At 39.8% G+C, this 22619-nt stretch overlaps 1 protein-coding gene across 6 annotated transcripts in view; it reads right to left on the minus strand.

The window, feature by feature from the left end:
• The window catches only part of CHD2 (chromodomain helicase DNA binding protein 2), a 125161-nt gene that overhangs the window by 16132 nt on the left and 86410 nt on the right, over positions 1 to 22619 (minus strand). For all 6 annotated transcript variants that reach the window (XM_067695748.1, XM_067695734.1, XM_067695718.1 and 3 more), the window contains 11 exons: positions 22235 to 22276; positions 21517 to 21656; positions 16122 to 16260; positions 15778 to 15928; positions 14535 to 14657; positions 12966 to 13094; positions 11921 to 12061; positions 10086 to 10220; positions 6217 to 6395; positions 4177 to 4276; positions 1308 to 1521 (listed from right to left, as the gene is read on the minus strand). In XM_067695748.1, the coding sequence (XP_067551849.1) occupies positions 1308 to 1521; positions 4177 to 4276; positions 6217 to 6395; positions 10086 to 10220; positions 11921 to 12061; positions 12966 to 13094; positions 14535 to 14657; positions 15778 to 15928; positions 16122 to 16260; positions 21517 to 21656; positions 22235 to 22276 (1493 nt within the window). The remainder of the gene's footprint in view (positions 1 to 1307; positions 1522 to 4176; positions 4277 to 6216; positions 6396 to 10085; positions 10221 to 11920; positions 12062 to 12965; positions 13095 to 14534; positions 14658 to 15777; positions 15929 to 16121; positions 16261 to 21516; positions 21657 to 22234; positions 22277 to 22619) is intronic.

Genomic DNA, 22619 nt, shown 5'->3' on the forward strand with positions numbered 1-22619 from the left:
TGAGCAAAGTGTTTTGGCACTTGATTTAGGTGGTGGTTGCACAACATTGTGAATGTACTAAATGCCGCTGAACTGTTCATTTAAAATGGTTACGTTTATTCACGTTATGTGATTTTCACTTCAATAAAGTTAAACACACACACAACAGAGATTCTGTTGTTGCTGTTGCTCTTTTTTCCCTCCAATTTTTTTTTTACCTATAAAGCCAACTCATTTTTTTAACAACTGCTAATAATGTAGAGTACAAATGTCCTATTATTCATCTAACCATTTTTCTATTAATGGGCAATTTATTTCCAGCTTTTTGCCATTATAAGGCTGTAACAGCATCCTCATACATGTATGTGTTTGCATTACTACAGGACAGACTTCCAGAAAAAGGGCCTACGTATTTAGATATTTCAGATTATTTTCTGGAAAGACTGTAGCAATTCACACTCTTAGCAGCTTGTGTGCATTTCACCCTTTAATTTTTGCAGATCTGAATGGGTAAGAAATTGGTTTAATTTACTGTTACTTTAATGTACATTTCCCTAGCAGCAATTGTTCATCTTGTCCTACTGGCCACTTGAATCTCCTCTTCCAAATGAATTCCCTATTCCTAACCTTTGTCCATTTTTCTATTTGGTTATCCTTCTGTTATCAATTCATAAGGAGTTTTTCAATATTAGCAGTTTTAATCATTTAACTGTCATATATAATGTAAATTGCTTCCCTGAGTCGTTCATTTGTCTTTTGCTTATTTACGTTGGTCATGTTCTTCTTAGATTTGAATTAACAGCCTTTTGGATCTTTGTCTCATGCTTCATCTCACTGAGAAAAAAGAGGACAATAAAGTGATGGAAGAGAATAAAGCACAAAGGTCCAGCTACTGTCTTTGGAAAAAAAAAGTGATTCTTCTTTCGGCACCTTTTTTTTTTTTTTTTTAAACAACTGAGTTCTGTTCTGTTTTGTTTTTTGGTATATCTATTTATTTATTTATATTTATTTGTATTTGGCTGCGTCGGGTCTTAGTTGTGGTACGTGGGCCCTTCGCTGAGTCGCACACTGTCTATAGTTGTGGCGTGCGGGATTTCTCTCTCTAGTTGTGACACGCGGGCTCCAGAGTGCGTGGGCTCTGCAGTTTGCGGCACGTAGGCTCTCTAGTTGAGGCGCCTGGGCTTAGCTGCTCCGCGGCATGTGGGATCTTAGTTCCCCGACCAGGGATCGAACCCACATCCCCTGTACTGGAAGGCGGATTCTTTACTACTGGACCACCAGGGAAGTCCCCTGGGCACCTGCTTTTAAAACTTCACTTAATGACTCACCTGCATTACTGAAGTGTCTCTTGTTGGGGTGACTATAGTTATCTCTTGGGTGTCCATGCATCTGTGGGCCATGAGAGGCAGGCAAATGAGGCTTCTGAGGGTGAGGGTTGTGTGGGGTGTGGGACTGAGACATCAGGGAATCCCGGCTTGAACCCGAGGCCTCTGGTCGAAATGGTTTTTTACCACCAATCGCATCATCTTTCTTCTTCTGCTCCTGTAGAGTAAAAGGAAACCAAAGACCCTCAGGATCCCAGGTGGAATTCCCAAGAACAGTATAAAGATCATCCCCTTTAAATATTCCCCTCTAGACTTTTGACAAGTCCCTCTCGGCTTCCCTGCTGTTTACTACCTTCTTAGGAAAAATATGCTCATAAATTCCACTGAGCTCCCAGGGCAGGGAAAGCCTCACAGAGCTCCATCTGCTGCTCAACCTGCTAGGCCACTACAAAGAAGCCAATCTCCAGTGACCTGCAGCTGCCAGAAAAAGGGCCCAGGCCGCTGGATGTCACTGCATGGGGCGAGGAACAGGGGTCAGGCTGTCAGCACTCTTGGAAATTGCTCTCAGGCCATGTAAAACTGGGACCACCAACTTCTTCAGGCTAACTTGAACAAACAACCCCTGACTGGCCCAGTGGGAACTAGTTCCCATGCCAAAGTCATCAAGCTAAACATCTGAATGTTTAAGTAACACCATACCTTTACCACACAAGTGAAATATTTGACATAAAAACGTCACAAAATATAATAAGGAAAAAATAAGAACTGTGAAGTGACCTAAAATTTTACCACCAAGGGAATTACTGTTAATAATTTGGTCTATGTCTTTCTGAGCCATTTTGCGTGTTTATACATAATACAGTAGACCCCCCTAATCCATGGGAGATACACTTCAAGACCTCCAGTGGACGCCTGAAACTGCAGATAGTACTGAACCCTATATGTACTATGTTTTTTCCAATACATACATGCCTATGAGAGTTTAATTTATGAATCAGGCACAGTAAGAGAATATCCGAATTGCCAGCATCACTACTCTTGTGCTTTGGGGCTACTATTTAGTAAAATAAGGATTACCTGAACTCAAGCACTGCAATACCACAACAGTCGATCTGATAGCCAAGAGAGCTACCGAGTTACTAATGGGCAGGTAGCGTATAGTGTGGATATGCCGGACAAAGGGATGATTCACGTCCCACGTGGGAGAGGGCAGGACGGCACGAGATTTCATCACGCTACTCAGACCAGTGCGCAATTTAAAATTTATGAATTGTTTATTTCTGGAATTTTCCATTTAATATTTTCAGACCATGACTGACTGCAGGTAACTGAAACTGTGGAAAGCAAACCACAGTGGGGGGAACTGCTGTGTGTGTGCGCATGCGTGCGTGCGTGTGTGCGTATTTTTTTAAACAAAAATATCATTTGATATTCTTTTTTTACTTAATGTATTGTAAAAATCTTATGTGAATACTTACTTCCACAATATTATATTTATGGTTGAAAATTCCCTGATATGGATATATCGAGTCATTTCCATATAATCATGTTTAAACCCTTAATTATCTCCTTCGACTAAATTCTTAGAAGGAGAATTACATGTTTTAGTCTTTTGGTAAATCTTACTGAACTGTCCTCCAGAAAGGTTGTGAATGTATACTATAACCCCAACTAGTGGGACCACTACTTTGATTATTCACCTTATCCTAACTTCTGATACCTAGACTAATAAAGCCCTTTACCCTTTACATCATTTGTCCAACTTCACTCATCCTAACTTTCACTCTTTCCTAGAGGGCCTTTCCCCAACCATTTCATTCCCTCCTGGGGCTTTTCCTGACTATTCTTTCAGAGACTTTTTACAATGTATAAAATTCACAGTAACATTCAGCAGTATTACTATATTATTCCTGTATATTACTGTTCTACCATATTCTTCCATGTAAAATTAAATTATAAACCACTTGAGGGTGCTCCTCCACAGCTCAGCACAGTGCTGGGCACAGGATATGCTCATGCAACAAATACTTCTGAGCACCTGCCCTGCGCCTGGCACCATTCCAGGTGCTGAGGATACAGGAGGGGATGAGAGACGTAAGACCTCAGCCTTGACATGGTAGTGAAGGAGGTATTAAATGTTCCTAGACTGGCGCTACATGGCTAATTGGGGTAGGGCCCACGTGACAAGTCACCAGATCTGCAAATGGATATGCCTGAACAAGGAACGCTGCCCCTGCAGCATTGGCCAAATCACTTCATGCCCATGCCCCTCCACCAAAGAATGGGAGGCAGCTTCTGGGCACCTTCTCATGTTTGCTCCTTTACGTGAGCGGTTGGGACCCTACGTACAAAAGCTGGAAGGACACCAAGTACATGTGGCCCAGAAAAGAACTGAAAAATTATGTGCTGCCCATAACTGTTATCTTTCAGGAGCCACATTTATAAGCTACCATAAGACATGTGCATATGGAAGAAAAGCCCTGGTGAATAAATGATTCCAGGATGTAAGAACACAGAGGAACAACTCCTTGTCAGAATTTCCACACTGTCTGGTTCCAATACATTGGCTATTTTACCCATCGGGTCTTAAGTGTTAGTTTGACTACTCGTGGAACATGTGGAGAAACTGCACAGCTAACACAGTGAAAGAGCCCACCATCCAAGACAGGCTGGGCTGTGGTGGGCTCCTGCACCCCCTCTTGGACCTAGACCTCCATCTGCAAAGTAAGCGCAGAGAACCCATGCCCTTTCTAGCACCAACAACCTATGAGTCTATGATCATCTCCTCAGGAAAAAAACAGTAATTAAGGAATTTTTCTGTGGAAATGGTTTTTATCTGTTTGTATGAATTAGGATGAAGTTTGTATTTTACCTCTTCTTCTTGAGACCTTTTCTTGTGAGCCATCTTGTATAACTTATGCAATTTTCGAGCATCAAATTCTGTAAACTTGGAAACAAAAATCCATAGGTTCCTTAAAAAAAAAAAATTTGTTCTGGTGAATTACAGGATTTTAAAAATAACTATTCTCTTTATAGATGGCAAGTTATTGAATTTTGCTGTGGAATCCTCTCCAAGTATAGAAAATAAGTTACAGAAATAATCTTTCAGGTCTTGGCAACAGTAATAAACACACCTTTAAATGCTACTGTCAATAGAATTTGACCTAGGGGTCTGGAGACGAGGGTCTGTCTCACAGCTAAAACCCCTCTAATTTATTTCACTGGCACCTACGACTCCGGACCTAACGTCTTCCTCCACCTTCTGCACTCCCTGGACTCTGCCGGGCAATGTCATCACCGCCATATCCCAGGTGGGGATCTATGTGCGGTTGGGCACCTCTGCATTGCTGCCCCTTCTTTCCTCCCGGTCGTCACCACCAAGGCCTGTCATTTCTACCTTAAAACTTCAAGGGATTCTTCTCCTCCAATTCCATTGCACTCACTCTAGCATGCCATTACTGTCAACAGGGGAGTGACTGGTAAAACGGGTGTGTAGGACAAGGAGTCACAGGTAACCTCCGTGAGCTGGAACGGAAGGCTCACATCCTCCCACACTTCCTGGAGAGCAGTCACACCACACCGTGCCATGCCACTCAGAGGATGCTGCCCTGGCTCCGGACAAGTAAACCTGCTGCACAGTGTGGAAAACCACTGACTGCCTTTCTAAAGCCTTCTGTAATAGGGCTTCAGTCATCTTAATGAACTGCCTTTAAACCCTAAGACCCTCCCAGGCCCTTCACTGTCCCACTTTCAAGGCTCTGCTGAAGCCTGAGACCTCTCCTCATCTAAGCAGGTCCACTCTGCTCTTCCATGCCGGCTCGAGTGTACCTGCCCAGCCCTCAGAAGACTTCCCTCCCTCACTACTCCTCTGCATGTGCTTATTCCTTCTTGGAATTCCTACTATACTTGATCTTCCAATCACCACTTCATCGTGGACAGTTCCTCACAAGTGGGCAAGGAACTGCTTATGAACCACACAGCAGTCCAGGACCACAGTATCCAGCCCAGCTTCGTGGATCTATACGTTAGGATGATGCATTTTCGTTACAGAAAGCCAGATGGCTAGATACAGGGATCTGGTTTGGGAACAGTGTAAAAGGAAAGTCAAGCCACATTTCAAAACTTAGATCTTTTTTTAATGGGTGTGAAGCATGCTATGGATAGCATCATGACAGAAGGTTTTCTTAAATCTCTTTTTCACTCAAAAGCCAATCCACTGATATTAGATATATTATACAAAGATACTTCATTAACCATGAATTATCAATATATGAGTTCAACGTAACTGTGGAGTATGGAAAGAGACTTAATGTTACAATTGTCTTTGAGAAATTCCAGTCATGTTTTCTTAAAACATCAAAAGTGAGTATATAAATGAATATATATGTAAGTCATAATGCCTTACAAACTGAAGTTCTGGATTAACTGCCTTAATCCAAATTACTACTAGAGCTCTTCAATTATTAAAGAGAAGAGAACTCATAGCTCTGGTGGTTTTAGCCTTTGCTTCCTCTCATGAGGTTAGCAGAGAACTAACCAATTAGTTATTATATTATCTCTGAATATTAACCTGAGATGGGTGAAGTAGTGAAATTATAGATGGTTTCTATCCCTTCCAGGTCTAAAGACTGAGTCTTTATTCTGAGGACAGGCCAGCAAATCCAGTATCACGGTATTTCTCTCATAAAATAATGACATCATCCTACCCATTCAAAAGACTGGTCTCAGAGGAATGGCCTATTTCAGGAAAAGAAAACTGAAGCCTGCAGGTATGCTGCTAATAGACTGCTTTTGCTGGGAAAAAAAATATTCCATTAGGTGGCTGTGTCATGTTGCATAAAACAAAACAGAACCCCTAACACACACTTTGTCATCAAATCAAACCAGGCAATTTCAGGCTGTGGCTGCTTACCTCCTCCACAGTTTGATGTGCTCCTGGTCTGAGTAAGCTTTAAGGCACTCGGCTATCCGGTCCCCGATTTTCAGCAGGCAGTTCCGGGTGTGCTCCAGCTGTTCCTGTACACTGAGCCCCTTGTCAGGTTTATCCAACTGTTTCAGTGCCTTTTTCACAGGCCTCATCCTCTCCTTACACTGGAACAGACCAAGAGTAGAGACATAAAACATCTGCAGCAAAGACAGCTTCAGCTGTGCTTACTGGGCCCTAAATTCCCAGAGAACACACAGCACCCCCCAGGCCACATAATCACTAGAGGAGAAGCAGGTAATGGCAGGGGAACAAGTATAAATGTTAGAGTCGGAAAAACCTGAGGTTCAAGTCCCAGCTCCATCGCTCAGAGCGATGACTTTTACAGCTTACTTGGCCTCTCAAAACGCTGCTCTGTTTCCTCATCTGCAAGAGGGGCATGATAATCTCCCAAGGCCATTATGAAGATAAATGAGAAGCAAAATTATAGACCCAACCTGAAAACCTCCCATCACAAACTATCTAAAACTACAGGATAAAATATTTACAAGTCCTTTAGACTTGTAAGAAACTGAGGGAAAGGTTTCCAGACAAAGATAGTAGACTGAACACAAGAATCTTTTTCTCCCCCTCCCCATCCACTAAAACAACAGTAAAGAAATCGCCATAAGAAGAGATAAGCCCACAAAGACATGGAAAATGAGAGGAAGCAACAGCAACAAAATATTGGCAGCCAGCGAAATGACTCAATAGACCTGAGACAATGAAATCCTAACCCAGCAGTGGAAAGAGCTGAGAACCAACCTGATTTATACTGCAATTCCTGCAGAGGCTAGCTAAGTATCTCTGGAAGTAGGGATGAGGGCTAAAAATAAGGCTTTTGTTTTGTTTTGTTTTTTTAAGACTGCCTAAGAGGAACAGATTTATAACAGACGTCCAGACTTCCAACTCTGCCCGACAAAAGATATGGAGGTTTATTCTTTGGAGAGGATAAAAGAAAAGTCTCTGAACTGGGCTACACAGGCATAGTTGAGAGGCAAGGCTACTACACTGAGAATAGCACTGTATGAATATATGCATATTAGATAAGCCACCGCCCAGTCTTTTTATTTATTTATTTTTTGCCTCTCAGATTCTAGAACGAAGAAAGCCAGGCCTTAACCCTCCAGTCAGGAGACTGGAGGATTCTCGTCCCCAAAATCCGACCACCCAAGAGGAAGAACCAAATGATGCTGACTCCCCACTGGAAGTTTTCCAAGGAAGCAGCCCAGCCAGATCACCCTACAGAGAACACTCTCAAAGTCGATCAAGCCCAACCCACATGTTCAGAGCTTCCAATCAGATGTTTAGTCCCTACTCTTAGATACGAGCAGACAACCAAGGATTACCAAGCCATTTGAAAAATATCTAACATGAGCAACGGAAAACAAATCTAAGAGAAATATAAAAACATTCAGAGAACCATATGGGGAAAAAAGATCTTGGAAATAACACATGACAAGAGAAATGAAAACCTCAAAAGAAATAATGGCAGATAAAGCTGAGGAGATCTCCAAGAAAGTAGAGTTAGAAAAGAAGAAATGGAAGAAAGTTTAAGATAATATTAGGGACCACTCCCAAAGTCCAACATCCAAAAAGTAGGATAAAATTAAGAACTGAGGAGGAAATTATCACAAAATAATTTAAGAAACTTTCTCTGACCTGTAGGGCATGGTTGTCAGCCACTAAGTATCTAATATAAGGAACTATTAAGGCACATGTCCATGTAACTTCAGAAGAGTGAAAATCTGACAAACTTCCATCACTCTGTGATAATTTCCATAGCTATATACTTACGATTTATTTTTCAGTATTGTACTTAAATTTTTTTAAAGTACACAAAATAAACTGGAAGATACATGACTGTAACAGATAAAAGATTAGTATTGCGAATGGATACAGGATTCCTATAGAAAAGGTAAGAAGAGAAAAATTACCTGGAACAGGCAAAGGATGTGAAAAGGCAATTCACCAGAAACATGAATGCCCAATAAATATGAAAGTAAATGTTCAACAGCACCACTGGTCAATAGATCATACCTCTTAGATTGGCAAAAATTAAGAAGGTAGAAATTACCAAGTGTTTCCGAGACTGGGAAGCAGTTGGAACTCACATTCGTTGCTGGAAAGAGTGCAAATCTCTACAATCACTTTGAAGACTAATTCCACAACATCTAAAAGCAGTAGATGTGCAGACCCAAAGAAACACCCAGCTCTTCTGCTCAAGCTACACACGAGCGAAGCTCTTACACATGTGTATAAGAAAATATTTACAATTTCACTGCAGCCAATTTGTAGTAGTAAACATTTGGAAAACCCCAATGTCCATCAATAGGAGAAAGAATGAATCGTGGAAGTCATAAAACAGAATAATATGAAACACTGAAATCAGAGACATAACTATCAACATGGATAAATCTCAAAAGTGTACATGCTGAGGGAGGAAACTCAAGTTACAGGATACACACAGTGTGGCATTTACTGATAGGTTCAAATTTTTGCTCTACATCTTGGACAAGTTACTTAACTCTCCTCACCTTATTTTTTAAGGGGTAAAATAGAGATAATTACCTACCTCATAGGTTGTTGTGGAGAAAAAACACAAAAAGCACACTAATAATGCCTGGCTATTTATATGAGCTATTACTTACTGTCTTTAGAGACATTAAGTAGTAAAACTCTAGAACCACGCATGAGAATTACGATTTGATCTACAATGAAATTAGAATTGTGGTCACTTCTAGGGAGGTAACAAACCATGACCAGAAGCTTCAACTTTATAGCCTGAGCCTTAAAAAATTCAGACCTGACAAAACTTGATGGTACCTCTATCAATGCCTATTACATTCCTGAAATTTTTCTGTATTTTTAGAAGATATCATAATATAAAAACAAGAGTAAATGAGCCAGTATGTAAATGCGATTTCTTTTTTTTTTTTAATTCAAGTATAGTTGATTTACAATGTTGTATAAGAGCAATTTTTTAAATAGTATGGTACCACAGAAGCGTTAGTTATGATTTTCTCTTTTAAACACTGGGCTAAGGAAGAAGCAGGAAACAGATCAGAGAGCTGGTTGTGTAATGAATTTATTCATTTACTCATTTATTGAGCTACTTCTAGCATCTACACGTACATTATATAAGACACAGTACTTGCCCTCAGAGAGCTCACAGGAAGAAGAGTAAAGAGATTTAAGAAAAATGAGATAAGTGCGAAGAGAAAAAAATATACACATATGCATACAGGTTTCTGGGAACACGGGAAAAAAAGGGTAAAAAGAGAGAAGACTGCCTTATAGGATGAGGTCAAAATTCTATGCTTTGCTTCCCCAGAGCAGGAATATTTTGAGATTTGGAAGATCACTTTCTCTCTGAAACTAAATTAACTATTCAAGTGAACAGTGATGTGTGGAAGTTTGGGGAAAGGAAAAGACCTCAAGAGAGGAGGGGAAGGGAAGCGAGTGCAACACAATGAAATATACACATGCAGCTCCGGTAAGGGCCTAAGTCCCTGAGGACGCACTGGCCTGTTTCCACCCCATACAAGGCTTGGTCCATGACTCCTCCCCTCACCTGCCCTGTCTCCTATGAGATGAACCACATCCTAGGCCACGTCTTGGCTCCTAGCCCCACAACACGGGAACACATAAGACAGGCCCTGCTCGCCACCGCTCCAGCTCACGCAGCCAGGACCCCAGCCTCGTCTCAGGTCATGCTGCTTAGACCGACTGAGGCTGTGTGGCGGGAACTATGAAAGGCAAAGCCGCAGCAAGCACTGTGGCTGCAGACCCCAGAATTCCTCAACTTCAGGACTTACTATGCTGAATGTCTCCTGGTCCAGATCATCATCCTCATCCTCTCCAATGGGGACAGGTTCGCTTCCTGCTGTAATATGGACAGGACCCTGAGATCGCTTTGATTTACTTGAAGATTTGGCATCACCACCTTTAGGCTTTTAAAAAAGAGTTACAAGGAATCATTGTCATTTGTGTACTCCTGTCTTGCAATTTGGACTTCTCAGCTATGTCACATCACTACGAGTGGGTACACAGGATGGCCTCAGTTTTGAGACATCATGAAGCCAAACCTATTTGATTAACAGTTTAATCATATGTCATTCCCACTTCTGTCTCTAAACAGAGCCAATTATAATTTTAGCTTCACCAATGCTATTCTGGCTTCTATTCCCTAATCCATAAAATGCATAAAAATGTCATCAAGAGGTTAAGATTGTGAATTGGCAGAGCCCTCACAGAGTAGTTTGTAGCAACTTCAAAATGAAAGTACACTTTGATCTTGGAAACTGTATTAACTAAAATATTTCAAGTGACTGAAATTTACATAAATCCACATGGGTAAAGTTCATTTATCCATGAAAGGGTGCAGAAGGATGGAGACAGAGATACATATAAAAAATTTTATGTATGAACATTTAAAAACATAAAACAATACTACGCTTTGATTACGATTATGCGATTATGTAATATGTAGTAAAAGTATAAAAACATGGGCAGGAAGGTTTCACACGAAGTTCAGGGCAGTGTTACGGAGGAGAGAAGAGGGAGGAGAGCAATGAAATTGGGAGAAGAAACAGAGGGGAGTCCCAGTAATGAGTGCATGGATACCAAATACAGTAGCCCAAAAAAAACCCACTTGAAGTAAACATGAAAAATGTTAACAACAGCTGCAATATCTGGGTAGTGGACACATGGATGCTGGCTAAATCATTCTTTGTGCTTTTATTTTTTAAATATTTCACCTTAAAAGAAGAATACCTTTCTGCAGAAGCACAGATGCAAAGAAAGGTATCTGTTACAATACAGTTTATAACATTAGAAATTTGAAAGCAATTTCAATATGGGAAACTTAAAATTGTTTCCAAAATGTTATAATCAAACAAAATCTTCCTTATCTATTAAAAATGATTTTAACTTTTATTTATTCACTTGGAAAGCTGTTTGTGATATATTGCTAAGTGGGGAGAAAAGGTTATCCAAACAGTCTGGTCTGATTTTTATTTTATATTTGTTCTTATACGCATAATAAAAAAGTTCCAAAGGTGCTCATCAAGAAATCTCTTAGAGCTATGACTGGATGGTGGAATTAAGGCAGTTATTTGTTTGTATGTTTTAACAATGATTAAAGATTAATTGCAAAATAATTTCATCAGAAGTCAGCAAGATGCAACACTGTACCAGAATTCTGTGGTTTGGAATGAACTTCATAAAACCCCAACATGAAGATTATATAATAATAGTAGGCCTTTCATCCATTTCTACTCCAAAAGCTTAACTCTTGATAGTATTTGATAGTATTTCACATATTCAGATTCATCTGTGGACTGTGCTTTTCTACCATGAGTCTGAGAACATGTATCAAGTAGTTAGCTGTCCTGTCTCATTCCAACACCCCCTCTGAAGTGTGTAATAAAAGAGCAAATAAAGGCTTCTATATTGAAGAACACAACTCACACACTCCCCTCTCTCTGCAGGAAGAGATGCAGGCATCCCCCTGACAGCCCCATCCTTCCTTCTGGGATATACTCATAAAACGACAATTATTTCAGGGCCCTCAAACCCCATTCTACTTCTAAATCCTAGAAGGGAATTTCAAAGGCTGCAGGCATCTCAGTAAGCAGAATGACATCGATACCTTCTCTTTCTTATCTTTTGATTTCTTCCTTTCCTTGTCCCCTTCCTTGTCTTTCCTAGAACTCATTTGTTTCTCCTTGTTCTCCTTGTTCTCTTTCTTCTTCTGTTTCTTTTTCATTGGACTTTTTTCTAAGCCATCATCCTAGAAAACAAACAAGGTTATGAGCTTTTGCCACAAACTTTACATTTCCTCGTTTACTTTCTAGAAAAAAAAGCACTGCTCCCAATGGTTCATCACTGTGTCCACAGAAGCATGTTCTCAAGCATACAGCCTTAAAGCTATCTGCTTAAAGTGAAGCCTGTAGAGGCAGATGCTCTTCACTTACATCTTCTCTTTATTTCTCATAGCAACTCTTCAACACAGGCATTATCATTCCCATTTCACAGATGGAAAAAACTGAGGAACAAAGAGATTATATACCTGCCAGGTAGTAATTGGTAAGGTTGCTAGTATTTGAATTCATGCATGCTTGACTCAAATCCATGCTAGTTCACATACCCACTGCTGATCTTCCTGGAAATAACCTCAAAGGGCAATTACACTTGAAGAGTAATAAAATAAAATCCCATAAAGTTTTCAGTCACGGAAACAACAGACTGAATGCTAGCAAGTTACTTTTCCTTTTGCTTAGACCAGAGGTTACAAGTTGACAGGCCTTGGGCCAAACCTGATCCACAGATGAGTTTTGTTTGGCCCAACAATGAACTGCATAACAGCTGCCCCTATATATTAGGCATGAGCTCCCTGGTTAACCACAGTCTCCACCACTCCCTATCGCTCCCAGCAATGAGGCTGAGTGTCAATTGCCATTTATCACTGAAATGTGCATGGTTCCCTTCATTTCCTTCCATTATGAATTTTCAATTGCTGATTTTAAATGAACAACTATATTCCTCTCTCACAGGTTAAGCAAAGACATAACATAGTTTCTATTTTTATTTTATCTACTCTGGAATGTAAACCAAACACATTTCAGATAATTTTATACCAGTTGGCACAATAAATGTAACTTAAAAATAATCTCAACTGAAATCCAGCCTCATACCTTTACTTCTCCCTCTTCTGATGGATTATCTGAGTGTCTAGGAGACGAAAACTCAATTCCATGCTCATCTTTCAGCCTCGGTGCTTTGTTTTCCTTCTTTACTCGAGGCTTCCGCTTCTTTAATTTGGCCTGGAAAGGGTAAGAAAATGATGATAAATCAAGTCCCTCAAAAGCATGACCAAATAACATCATGATTCTTTGGAACAGCAGCAGCCATATAATTCAAACAAGGAAACTCAGAGAAAATTCAAAGGAGTGCAACCAATTTTACCTGAAGTAGAAAAAAAGAAACTATATAAATCTCCTATGCCACACAAAAACATCCATATCCTTGAACCTACTGATTCCATTTTTTGGAATTCAATCTAAAGATAAAATTCAAAAGAAGAAAAAATACCCTTATGTACAAAGATATAAATAAAGATAATATATAAAATAAGAGTAACATTAAAAAAACTAGAAGCATGTTATATCTAAAAATAATGAAAAGGTGTTCATCTACTCAAACAGATACAGTAATTTAAGCAAGTAAAAACATGATGCAGGGGCTTCCCTGGTGGCGCAGCGGTTGGGAGTCCGCCTGCCGATGCAGGGGGCACGGATGCGTGCCCCGGTCCGGGAGGATCCCACATGCTGCGGAGCGGCTGGGCCCGTGAGCCGTGGCCGCTGGGCCTGTGCGTCCAGAGCCTGTGCTCCACGACGGAAGAGGCCACAGCAGTGAGAGGCCCGCGTACAGCAAAAAAAAAAAAAAAAAAACATAATGCAATCTATCTCCCCAGAGCCTAACTTATAGAATATCCTCAACATACTATGTGAAGAATGACATTAATTATGACACTACTACGCAAAAAAGGACAAGGTATGGGATTGGATTTTTTTCTAAAATTTGCTTTCTTTATAATATAGGGAAATTAATACAAATGGCATAGCTCTAAGAGCACTTAAGGAACATGCACACACAAAGGCTGCTACTACTGGCTGTAACTTATAGTATCTCCTAACTGTGATTCTCATCTTTTTAAGCCTGAATTGAAATGAAAAGTTGGGGAAATAAAAGCTAAAGCTCAGATGAGTCCATTAGTAACTCGGTTGAAATTTTTCACTGAGCAAGTAAGGCAAGTGTAACTGAAGTCCAGTTTCTGAATTAACTGTGTATCCTAATTACCCATTTTATCCCTGGGACCCATGATTACAAGCAGCCGAGTATTAGCTGTAACAACAGGCAAACCCAGTGATATTCACGCAGTACTGAGAACTATATTCCAAAATTGAGGAAGGAGCATAAAGATACAGCATCAGTATGTCTAGACCAGTGGCACTGGGAGAAATGAGGACTATTTTGAGGCAATATTTGAGGAGAATGCCAAGATGTTTAGGTCAATTACTAAATGAACATTACTATCATCACCCAACCAAACCATCATTACTGGAACCTCAATACCAACACCTGGCAAGGAGAGGGTTAGCATTCTGTGGAGATGCCTGGAGAGGGCATCTCTTCCCCTACCTAACCCTGCAGGGCTGGAGCCTCAGACCCCTGGACGGTGCCCGGCTGGCAGCTGCACTCACCTCTTCCCCGCCCGTCACAGCCCCCTCCTTCTCCAGACTCTTCCTGAGCAGCTTCAGCAAGTAGTCCGCTCGGGTCTGCAGCTGCTTTCCCTGGGGCTTCTTATCTGTCTCCACTGGCAGGATCTTCAACAGGAAAGGAAGAGAAGTACCCGCCACGGCCCACGGCCCGGTTAGTGGATCAGGATAAACAGAGATGACAAACAACTGAGCAGTCCTTTCCCTCCCCACCACCCAAAATACAGATAAAGCCTCAGATCCTATCTCATGTCCATGGCTCCCAGTCACTGAAAATCCCTTATGAGCCGTTCTCGTTTTACAAAATGGGATGGAGAAATCCAGCTCTCCCACTGGCTCCTACCTGTGCTGTTAACAGGGTAGAACAACTCAGGTAGGAGGGGCTTGTTGGCTTCATCTGCTAGAGCATCCCAGCCGTCGTGGATTTCCTCCTTCCAGGAGCAGGGAATCCCTGGAGCTAGGTTAAAGCTTCGTTTTAGATTGAAAATGCTTCTTAGAGCATTGCTGGAAAGCACTGAGCTATGCCAGGACACAGCTGGACCTCTCAGGCCAGACTGGATTTGGTCTCAGTGCTTATGGCAGGGTGCTGTCACCCTCTGAGAACATTGCACCTGGGATGAGCATTGTTTGACGTGCCAGGAAAAGCCCTGCCAGGAGCACAACATGGAGCGCATCCTACTAAAATTTGAGCCAGCTTTCCCTGCTTACAGCTCTGAGCACGGCCTTACTATACTTGGTAGCCTGATGTGCAACGGATAGGGTGGGAGGCTCGATTTTGTGGGAGAAGTACAGCCACAGTTTAATTCCATTACAAAAAATACCAAGGTATGGCTCATTCTTTCTTCATGTGTAGAACTGAAATATGGCTGTTTCAAATGTCGTTAAAGAAAGTGCCAACAACTAAGGCCGAGGAATGCTTTTATTATTAATAATCTTACCCTGGTATTTGTTGCAATGAGATTTGACCTACAAGAAAAATCAGAATTTGAAGGCTTCTCCTGTAATTTCCCAAAAATTTCACCTGGCTATAATTGTCATCTCTGAAATAGTGCCACAGTCCACTAAAGATGGTAATGTTTCCAGGGATAAAGAAATCCCAGGAATTTACTATTGTTCTAATTTCCAATTTGATCCCCACCCCCCAGAAAATAGTTAAAAGTAAGTAATCAACATAAAAATATTATACAACAAATCTTCTAGACATCTCCAGCATCACAGAAATACTTACTTTGTCAGTTAACTTAAGCTCTGGATCCGTTTTAATTAGCTCCCAGTTTCCATAGCCGTGTTCATAAATTCCCAGCAATAGGCGAGAATCATCCTCTACTCCCCACTCGACATCAAAATGTGCAGCTTTGACACGACAGGTTAAGCAGTATCTGAAAAGATTTCCAAAGCAGGAGGACATCAGAGGAAGAGTCTTTCTGATTTGGGAATAAACACCAATGAGCAAAGCACTCTGGTATGTTAGAGAAAAAATAATGAAAATACTACATAACTACACATAACTGTAACTTCAAATCTGTTTTCTAATGGCACAACCACCCATGCATGGGCATGTATTATACTCACTTTTTTTTTTCTTCAGGGTCTACAGGGATAGATTTATGCAGCATCTCAAACTCTTCTTCATGTTGGATAATAGATTTCACATTAACCTGAACCCCAGATATCTTGATAGTTGGGCCTCTCTTTTTCCCTGGTCCTTTCCCTAAAGAACACCAATTTCATATTCGTTAAGTGAGAATTCGCTGAAGTTTCACAAAAAACATAGGTCAACAAATCCTGAACTCTTATTCCCTCAGCGTATATCTCTGGTTTATCGTTAATTCAAAGATATAATCAAGTAAGGCAAAAAATTTTCTCAATTAATGTTTGTAAAATAATCTCTAAACAATTCAGTTTTTTAAGATTTAGAATTTTTTAATCCAGTAGTGTTTATAATTGTATTTTAATCTTCTTATTCCTGTTTTATACTTTGGCTCTAAAATTAATAAAATTTATGAAAGAAGATTTTAAAGCAGTAATATTAATGCTGAAGTTTTTTTCTTTTCTAACCCATCAACAGATTTTTAAGTGCTTTAAAAGATGATCTTCTCTACTAAAAAAGTATGAGATCAAGTTAATACCTAACACATTTGAAATGATGAACAAAAGAAGTCATGGAAAGGTTACCCTAGCCCGAGTTTCCAATTAAAGTAATCCTAGAAGTAAAAACAAAGCAGTCAATTCTAACCAGAGTCCAAATCGAAATGCATGATAATGACACTTGTCTGTGAGGGAAAAGATGGCTCAGAGCCTCAGAAAAGATTTCTTTTTTTAACATTCAAGTCGATGAAATGGCACTACAATTATAAACAATTATTTAGGGATTCTCATATAACCCACAAGAATTTCACTTGCAAATGCCATTCCCAACAATACTGATGAGTTCTGGAACAGAATGTGGCAAAACGGGAAAGGCACCTCCTCTGAAGATCAGAAATCTGGGATTTATTCCCGGATCTGCACAAACTACCCCCTGTCCCCTTTCCCCTCTCACTTCTAGTTATTAACCTCTCTGGGTCTGTGTTTCCTCATCTGTAAAATAAAAAGATTGCAACAGAAAAATGGGCAAAGGATAAAGAGACAATTCACAGAAAAGGAAATAAAAATTGTTCCATGTGAAAAATACTCAACCTCATTCATGGTAAGAGAAATGCAAATTAAATATATAGACATAGCCTTTTTAACCTCAGGCTGGGAAAATTCAAAGATCTGAAAATATGTCGGTGAGACTAAGAGGAAACAGACACTGCCATTCTAGTCAATGCTGGTGGGAGGATATGGCGCAAATGGCATACACACAAGATTATTTACCACAACACCGTAAAGCAAAAGATTGGAAAGCTGAACGTCCATTAACAGGATACTAATATTGTAAATCCATAACAGATTATGTAGCTCTTCAAACAAAAAAAAAATCAGGCAGTGGAGAAAAGATCAACCATCTTTAATGAATGGTGTTGAGACATATAGTAGCCATATAGGAAAAATCCAAAATCCAAAAAACCTGGATGCAATACCAGGAAAAACTCCAAGTGAATCAGAGATATAAAAGTAAATGAAATCACATAGGTATTGGTGGTGGTGGGGGGTGATCTTAATGACTTCCTTTATATCCTCAGAGTAGAAAAAAAAATTTTTTTTTAGTTTGTTACAATATATTGAATATAATAGGTTCCTTGTGCTATATTAAATCCCTGTTGTTTACCTCTTTTATATATAGTAGTGTGCATCTGCTAATCTCATACTCCCAATTTATCCCTTTCCCCTTTGGTAACCATAAATTTGCTTTCTATGTCTGTGAGTCTGTTTCTGTTTTGTAGAGAAAATGTTTTTAATCAAAATCCAAAACAATAGGGTAAAAGATTGATAAATTTGACTATATAAAATTTTTTTAAGTTTTCTGTACAAAATACCATAGCAAAGTGAGAGGACAAATCACAAACTGGAGGAGAACACTGGCAACTTTTATCAGAAAAAGAGATCCTGGGACTTCCCTGGTGGTGCAGCGGTTAGGAATCCACCTGCCAACGCAGGGGACGCAGGTTCGATCCCTGGTCCGGGAAGATCTCACATGCCGCAGAACAACTAAGCCCGTGAGCCACAACTACTGAGCCCGTGTGCCACAACTACTGAAGCCCGCATGCCTAGAGCCCGTGCTCTGCAACAAGAGAAGCCACTGCAGTGAGAAGCCCACGCACCGCAAAGGAGAGTAGCTCCCGCTCGCCGCAACTAGGGAAAGCCCATGCGCAGCAACGAAGGCCCAACACAGCCAAAAATAAAATAAATAAAAAATTTTTTAAATTCCTTGTATTAAATCTTCTTAAAAAAAGACAAGAAAAAGAGATCCTAAAAATTAAGACCAACAGCTCAATAGAAAATGGGCATAATATATGTACAGACAGTTCACAAGTGGCCCTCAGAAAAGATGCACAACATTGCTCATTAAAAGAAAAGTGAGATGCCATTTCCCAACAGTCAGTTTGGCAAAAATCCAAACATTTGACAATACATTCTGTTGTGTATGAATATACACTGTAGGTAGCAATGTAAATGGTATCAGATTTATGAAGAATTTGGCAGTATCTAACCAAATTACATATGCATTTTTCCCAGGACTCAACAATCCCACTTCCAGAAATTTATCCCAAAGATATGCTGGCAGAGATATGAAACAGCATATTCATTAAACTATTTATTCACTGTGGCTTTATTTATAGTGGCAGAAGACTGAAAACAACCCAAATATTTATTACTAGGGGACAATAAAGTTTGAATTAACATCTATCTACACAGTGGAATACTGTGCAATTGTAAAAGGAAGGAAGTATGAACGCTACACAGTAAGATGGAGTGAACGCCATATGTAAAAATAAGTAGATGCAGAACAGAATATAATGTATGATATCTCCTGTATAATAGAGGAAATACACACACACAGACTTAAAATTTTAAAAAGAAACAATGGAAAGATAAGTCCAAAACTAATCAAAATGATTACCTACAGGGGAGGAAGAGAACAGTACTGGGGGGACAGGAATGAAGGCAAGATTCTCTCATCGTGTTCCTGGTTTTGTTCTGACTTTGGGCCATGCAAATGTTTTACATAATTAAAGAAACAAAGTTTCAGCAAAAGGAGAAAAGTAGTCCCTAGAAACTGAAAGGAAAAGAAAACAAAAGATACTAAACTATATATTAAGTTGGTAGCATAACCACACAGAGAAAAGAACAATTTCAAATAATTTTAAAACATAGTACTTTGTGTACTGTTAATGAGGTGTATTTTAAGGACAAAAAGAAACACAAAGAAATCAAACTCTGCATTAAGAAGTCTTATAGTTAACAGTAAAATCAGGGGGATTCCCTGGCAGTCTAGTGGTTAGGACTTGGCGCTTTCACTGCCATGGCCCAGGTTCAATCCCTGGGCAGGGAACTAAGATCACACAAGCCTCATAGCACAGCCAAAGAAAGAAAGAAGAAAACAAACAAATAAAAACAGTAAAATTGGTACTAATATTTGGAAACGTGTATAATGTGTAAGACAAATACATGATTATGTTAACATTTTTAGGAACAAAATTTTCAACTTAAGCAAAGAGATATCAATAATCTTACATTAGAATTGGAAATGTTAACCTGGACTCAGGAATATGCTAAATGCCAATTTATAGAAAATACAGGTATATGGAAACAAGTTAAGTAATGCCAGAAGGAAGCAATGAACCAGATGCAGAATGTGAACATGCAGAGAAAAGAAACATGTGGAAAGGAAGGGACTGTTACAAGGAAATATCTCCAAATATGCTGTGAGATGGACAAAGCAAGGTACAGAACAGTGTGCATGCTACAGCACCAATTGTGTTAAAACAGTATCTATCCATTTTTTGAACATATGTATTTTTATATTTCTAGAAGGAGACAAGAAATAGGGATACCTGTTTTTCATTTTTGAGCCATGTGAATATAATACTTATTCAAAATAGTTACACGGAAAAAAAAAACACTGTAAAGTTAAGATTTACTTTTGGATGTATTCTTGGCGCTATAAAAGCACATATTTGGATCACTGTCCAAACCACTCAAGTTATTTAAGTTTTTTTCATGGAAAAAAAAAATCTAAAAATGTTTTGACTATATTCAAGAGATTTAAAAATTCTATTACTTTTAGTAACAGGCTTAAGAAGAAAATTTCAAAGCACAAATACTTCTTTACTTAATGAAATAGCTAATACTGCAAGCCAGATGTGATGACAAGCACTTCACATGTATGGAATTATTCAAGTGACCATCCAAACCCTTTGAGGCACAGACTACTACTCTATTTTGCACATGAGACTGTTAAGAGGCTATCACTTGTCTCAGGTCTTGCAGCTAAGAAATGGCAGGACCAAGATTCCAGGTAAACTGGCTGCCTCCAAGGCCTGAATACTTAACCACAGATGACAGAGCCTCCTGTAACGTCAGTGAAGGGTGACAAAAGAATGGGGGCAATGGCACAGATAAACCACAGTCCAGTGAACTGTGGAATGACCACACCCTCATCTTTTTGTTTGAGGTTCAACTATAAGGGTGTCCTTTAACAACAAGGACCTCAGCTCTCTCCTGACACCTCCTGCTTTTAAAGGACAGGCAAAAGCACTCTTGGTGTATAAGACAAAACACACTACAGGTCGAATCGAATTACAGCAAATTCTAGTGCCAAAGAGAGTCTCATTGCAACAAAAAGGTTTACAATATTCATCTACTATTTTTATTCTAACTAATTCTCTAAATCCTTTAAGTTTATCACAACGAAACAATACATGTATGTATATCCAAGATAATTACTGATGTCTGTGGTCTGTAATGTCCTCACTTACAGCCAAAATGCAATGTGTCCACTCAGCTTTACCCACTCACGTCTTTACATCATTCAAACCAATCTAAACTTTCTACAGTAACATTAAAAGAAATCATTCATCTTGTTCATTACTTTGCACCTTCTGCAAATCAACTTCATTTGTGAGTAAATCTTTGGTATCTTAAAACTGACCTCACGGGCTTCCCTGGTGGCGCAGTGGTTGAGAGTCTGCCTGCCGATGCAGGGGACACGGGTTCGTGACCCGGTCCGGGAGGATCCCGCATGCCGCAGAGCGGCTGGGCCTGTGGGCCATGGCTGCTGAGCCTGCACGTCCGGAGCCTGTGCTCCGCAACGGGAGAGGCCACAACAGTGAGAGGCCCACGTACCAAAAAAAAAAAAAAAAAAAAACCCCAAAAACTGACCTCACGTAAAGGCAGGTGAGAATACACACCTCAAAAAATTAGGGATACACGGGATATAAGTGTGTTCATCTTAAAAAAAAAAAAAGATGCTTAGCAGCAGAGATCCCAATCCACAAGTGCCAGGTCTTTGAGAATCACTGAGGGAGACATGCTGACTTACCCTCGCTGGCATTTTCTTTCAGCTGCTCTTCGTATTCTTGCATTGCTGACACACAGCTGTTGTGAATCAATTCCCCTAGGCGCTTCAGATCTGCTACAGACTTATCTACCAACTCAGCATCACGTGCTATGCACTCCAGCCTGAGGAAAGACAAATACGGGGATACCTCAAGGCCCTGTGCCCACGTTTCTAATGTCACGTGAACTACCACTTGGTTTCACATAAGCTTGTTCCTGCAAAGACACTTTCTCTACATGCCTTAATTGATCCTTCCAACAAGAACCCTCGGACAGTGACTGATGACTTACTTTCCATCATAAAGAATTTGACTTGGAATAGTCCACAAAAACAGACTAATTTCAAAAAACAGAGGAGAAAGGGTTCATCTTTCTTTATTAACTAAATGCGCTGTCTGATAACAGTAGCAGGTGAAGTGCCCCAAAGCTATTTGCACTAGTTTGTTTCTTTGTGCTCACTTTCCTTTCTCTAGCCTACTTTCATTCACTGCAATGTTCCTAGAAGCGAAGTACAGTTACATGTACAATATGTTTCGTTGATCTCCAAGTCATCTGGAGCAGGTGAGTAAATTAATGTCTAAAAGCCAGGCTGTCAAAAGGTGCCAGACCTTAAAAATGGAAAGTAGAACCAAAAAAAGAAACCTCTACAATACAGAAGTGAAAAAGAGGCGGATAAGGAACTATTATATTACTAAGCTTACCGTTCAAGAGGGAGACCAAACTTCTTATACGCCTTGATGAACCTAAGAAAATAATCAATAAATCACATTAAAAAAAAAGACTTCAGCTATATTAATGCAAACACATCCTGTGATGAAATATGAGCCATAAAAACTGTCAAAAAGACTGGGCCCAATCCTTGCAACTGCCACTAAATGAACTAAAGGTGGCCTTTGAAAATGGCCAGCTTAAAACAGTGAGTGCTAAAAATCTATTCAAACCAAAGATTAACTTTATTCTCAGTGACTGGTCATGAAACTGCTTAGCAACATAATTGAGAATGGTGACTTAACTCTAGTACTATCATTTTTAGAAGGTACAAGTTTATGGAGTTCAATACATAATAAATGATTTAAAAACCACAAC

This window comes from Pseudorca crassidens, chromosome 1 (genome assembly GCF_039906515.1).
Source record: "Pseudorca crassidens isolate mPseCra1 chromosome 1, mPseCra1.hap1, whole genome shotgun sequence".
NCBI classification, from domain to species: domain Eukaryota; kingdom Metazoa; phylum Chordata; class Mammalia; order Artiodactyla; family Delphinidae; genus Pseudorca; species Pseudorca crassidens.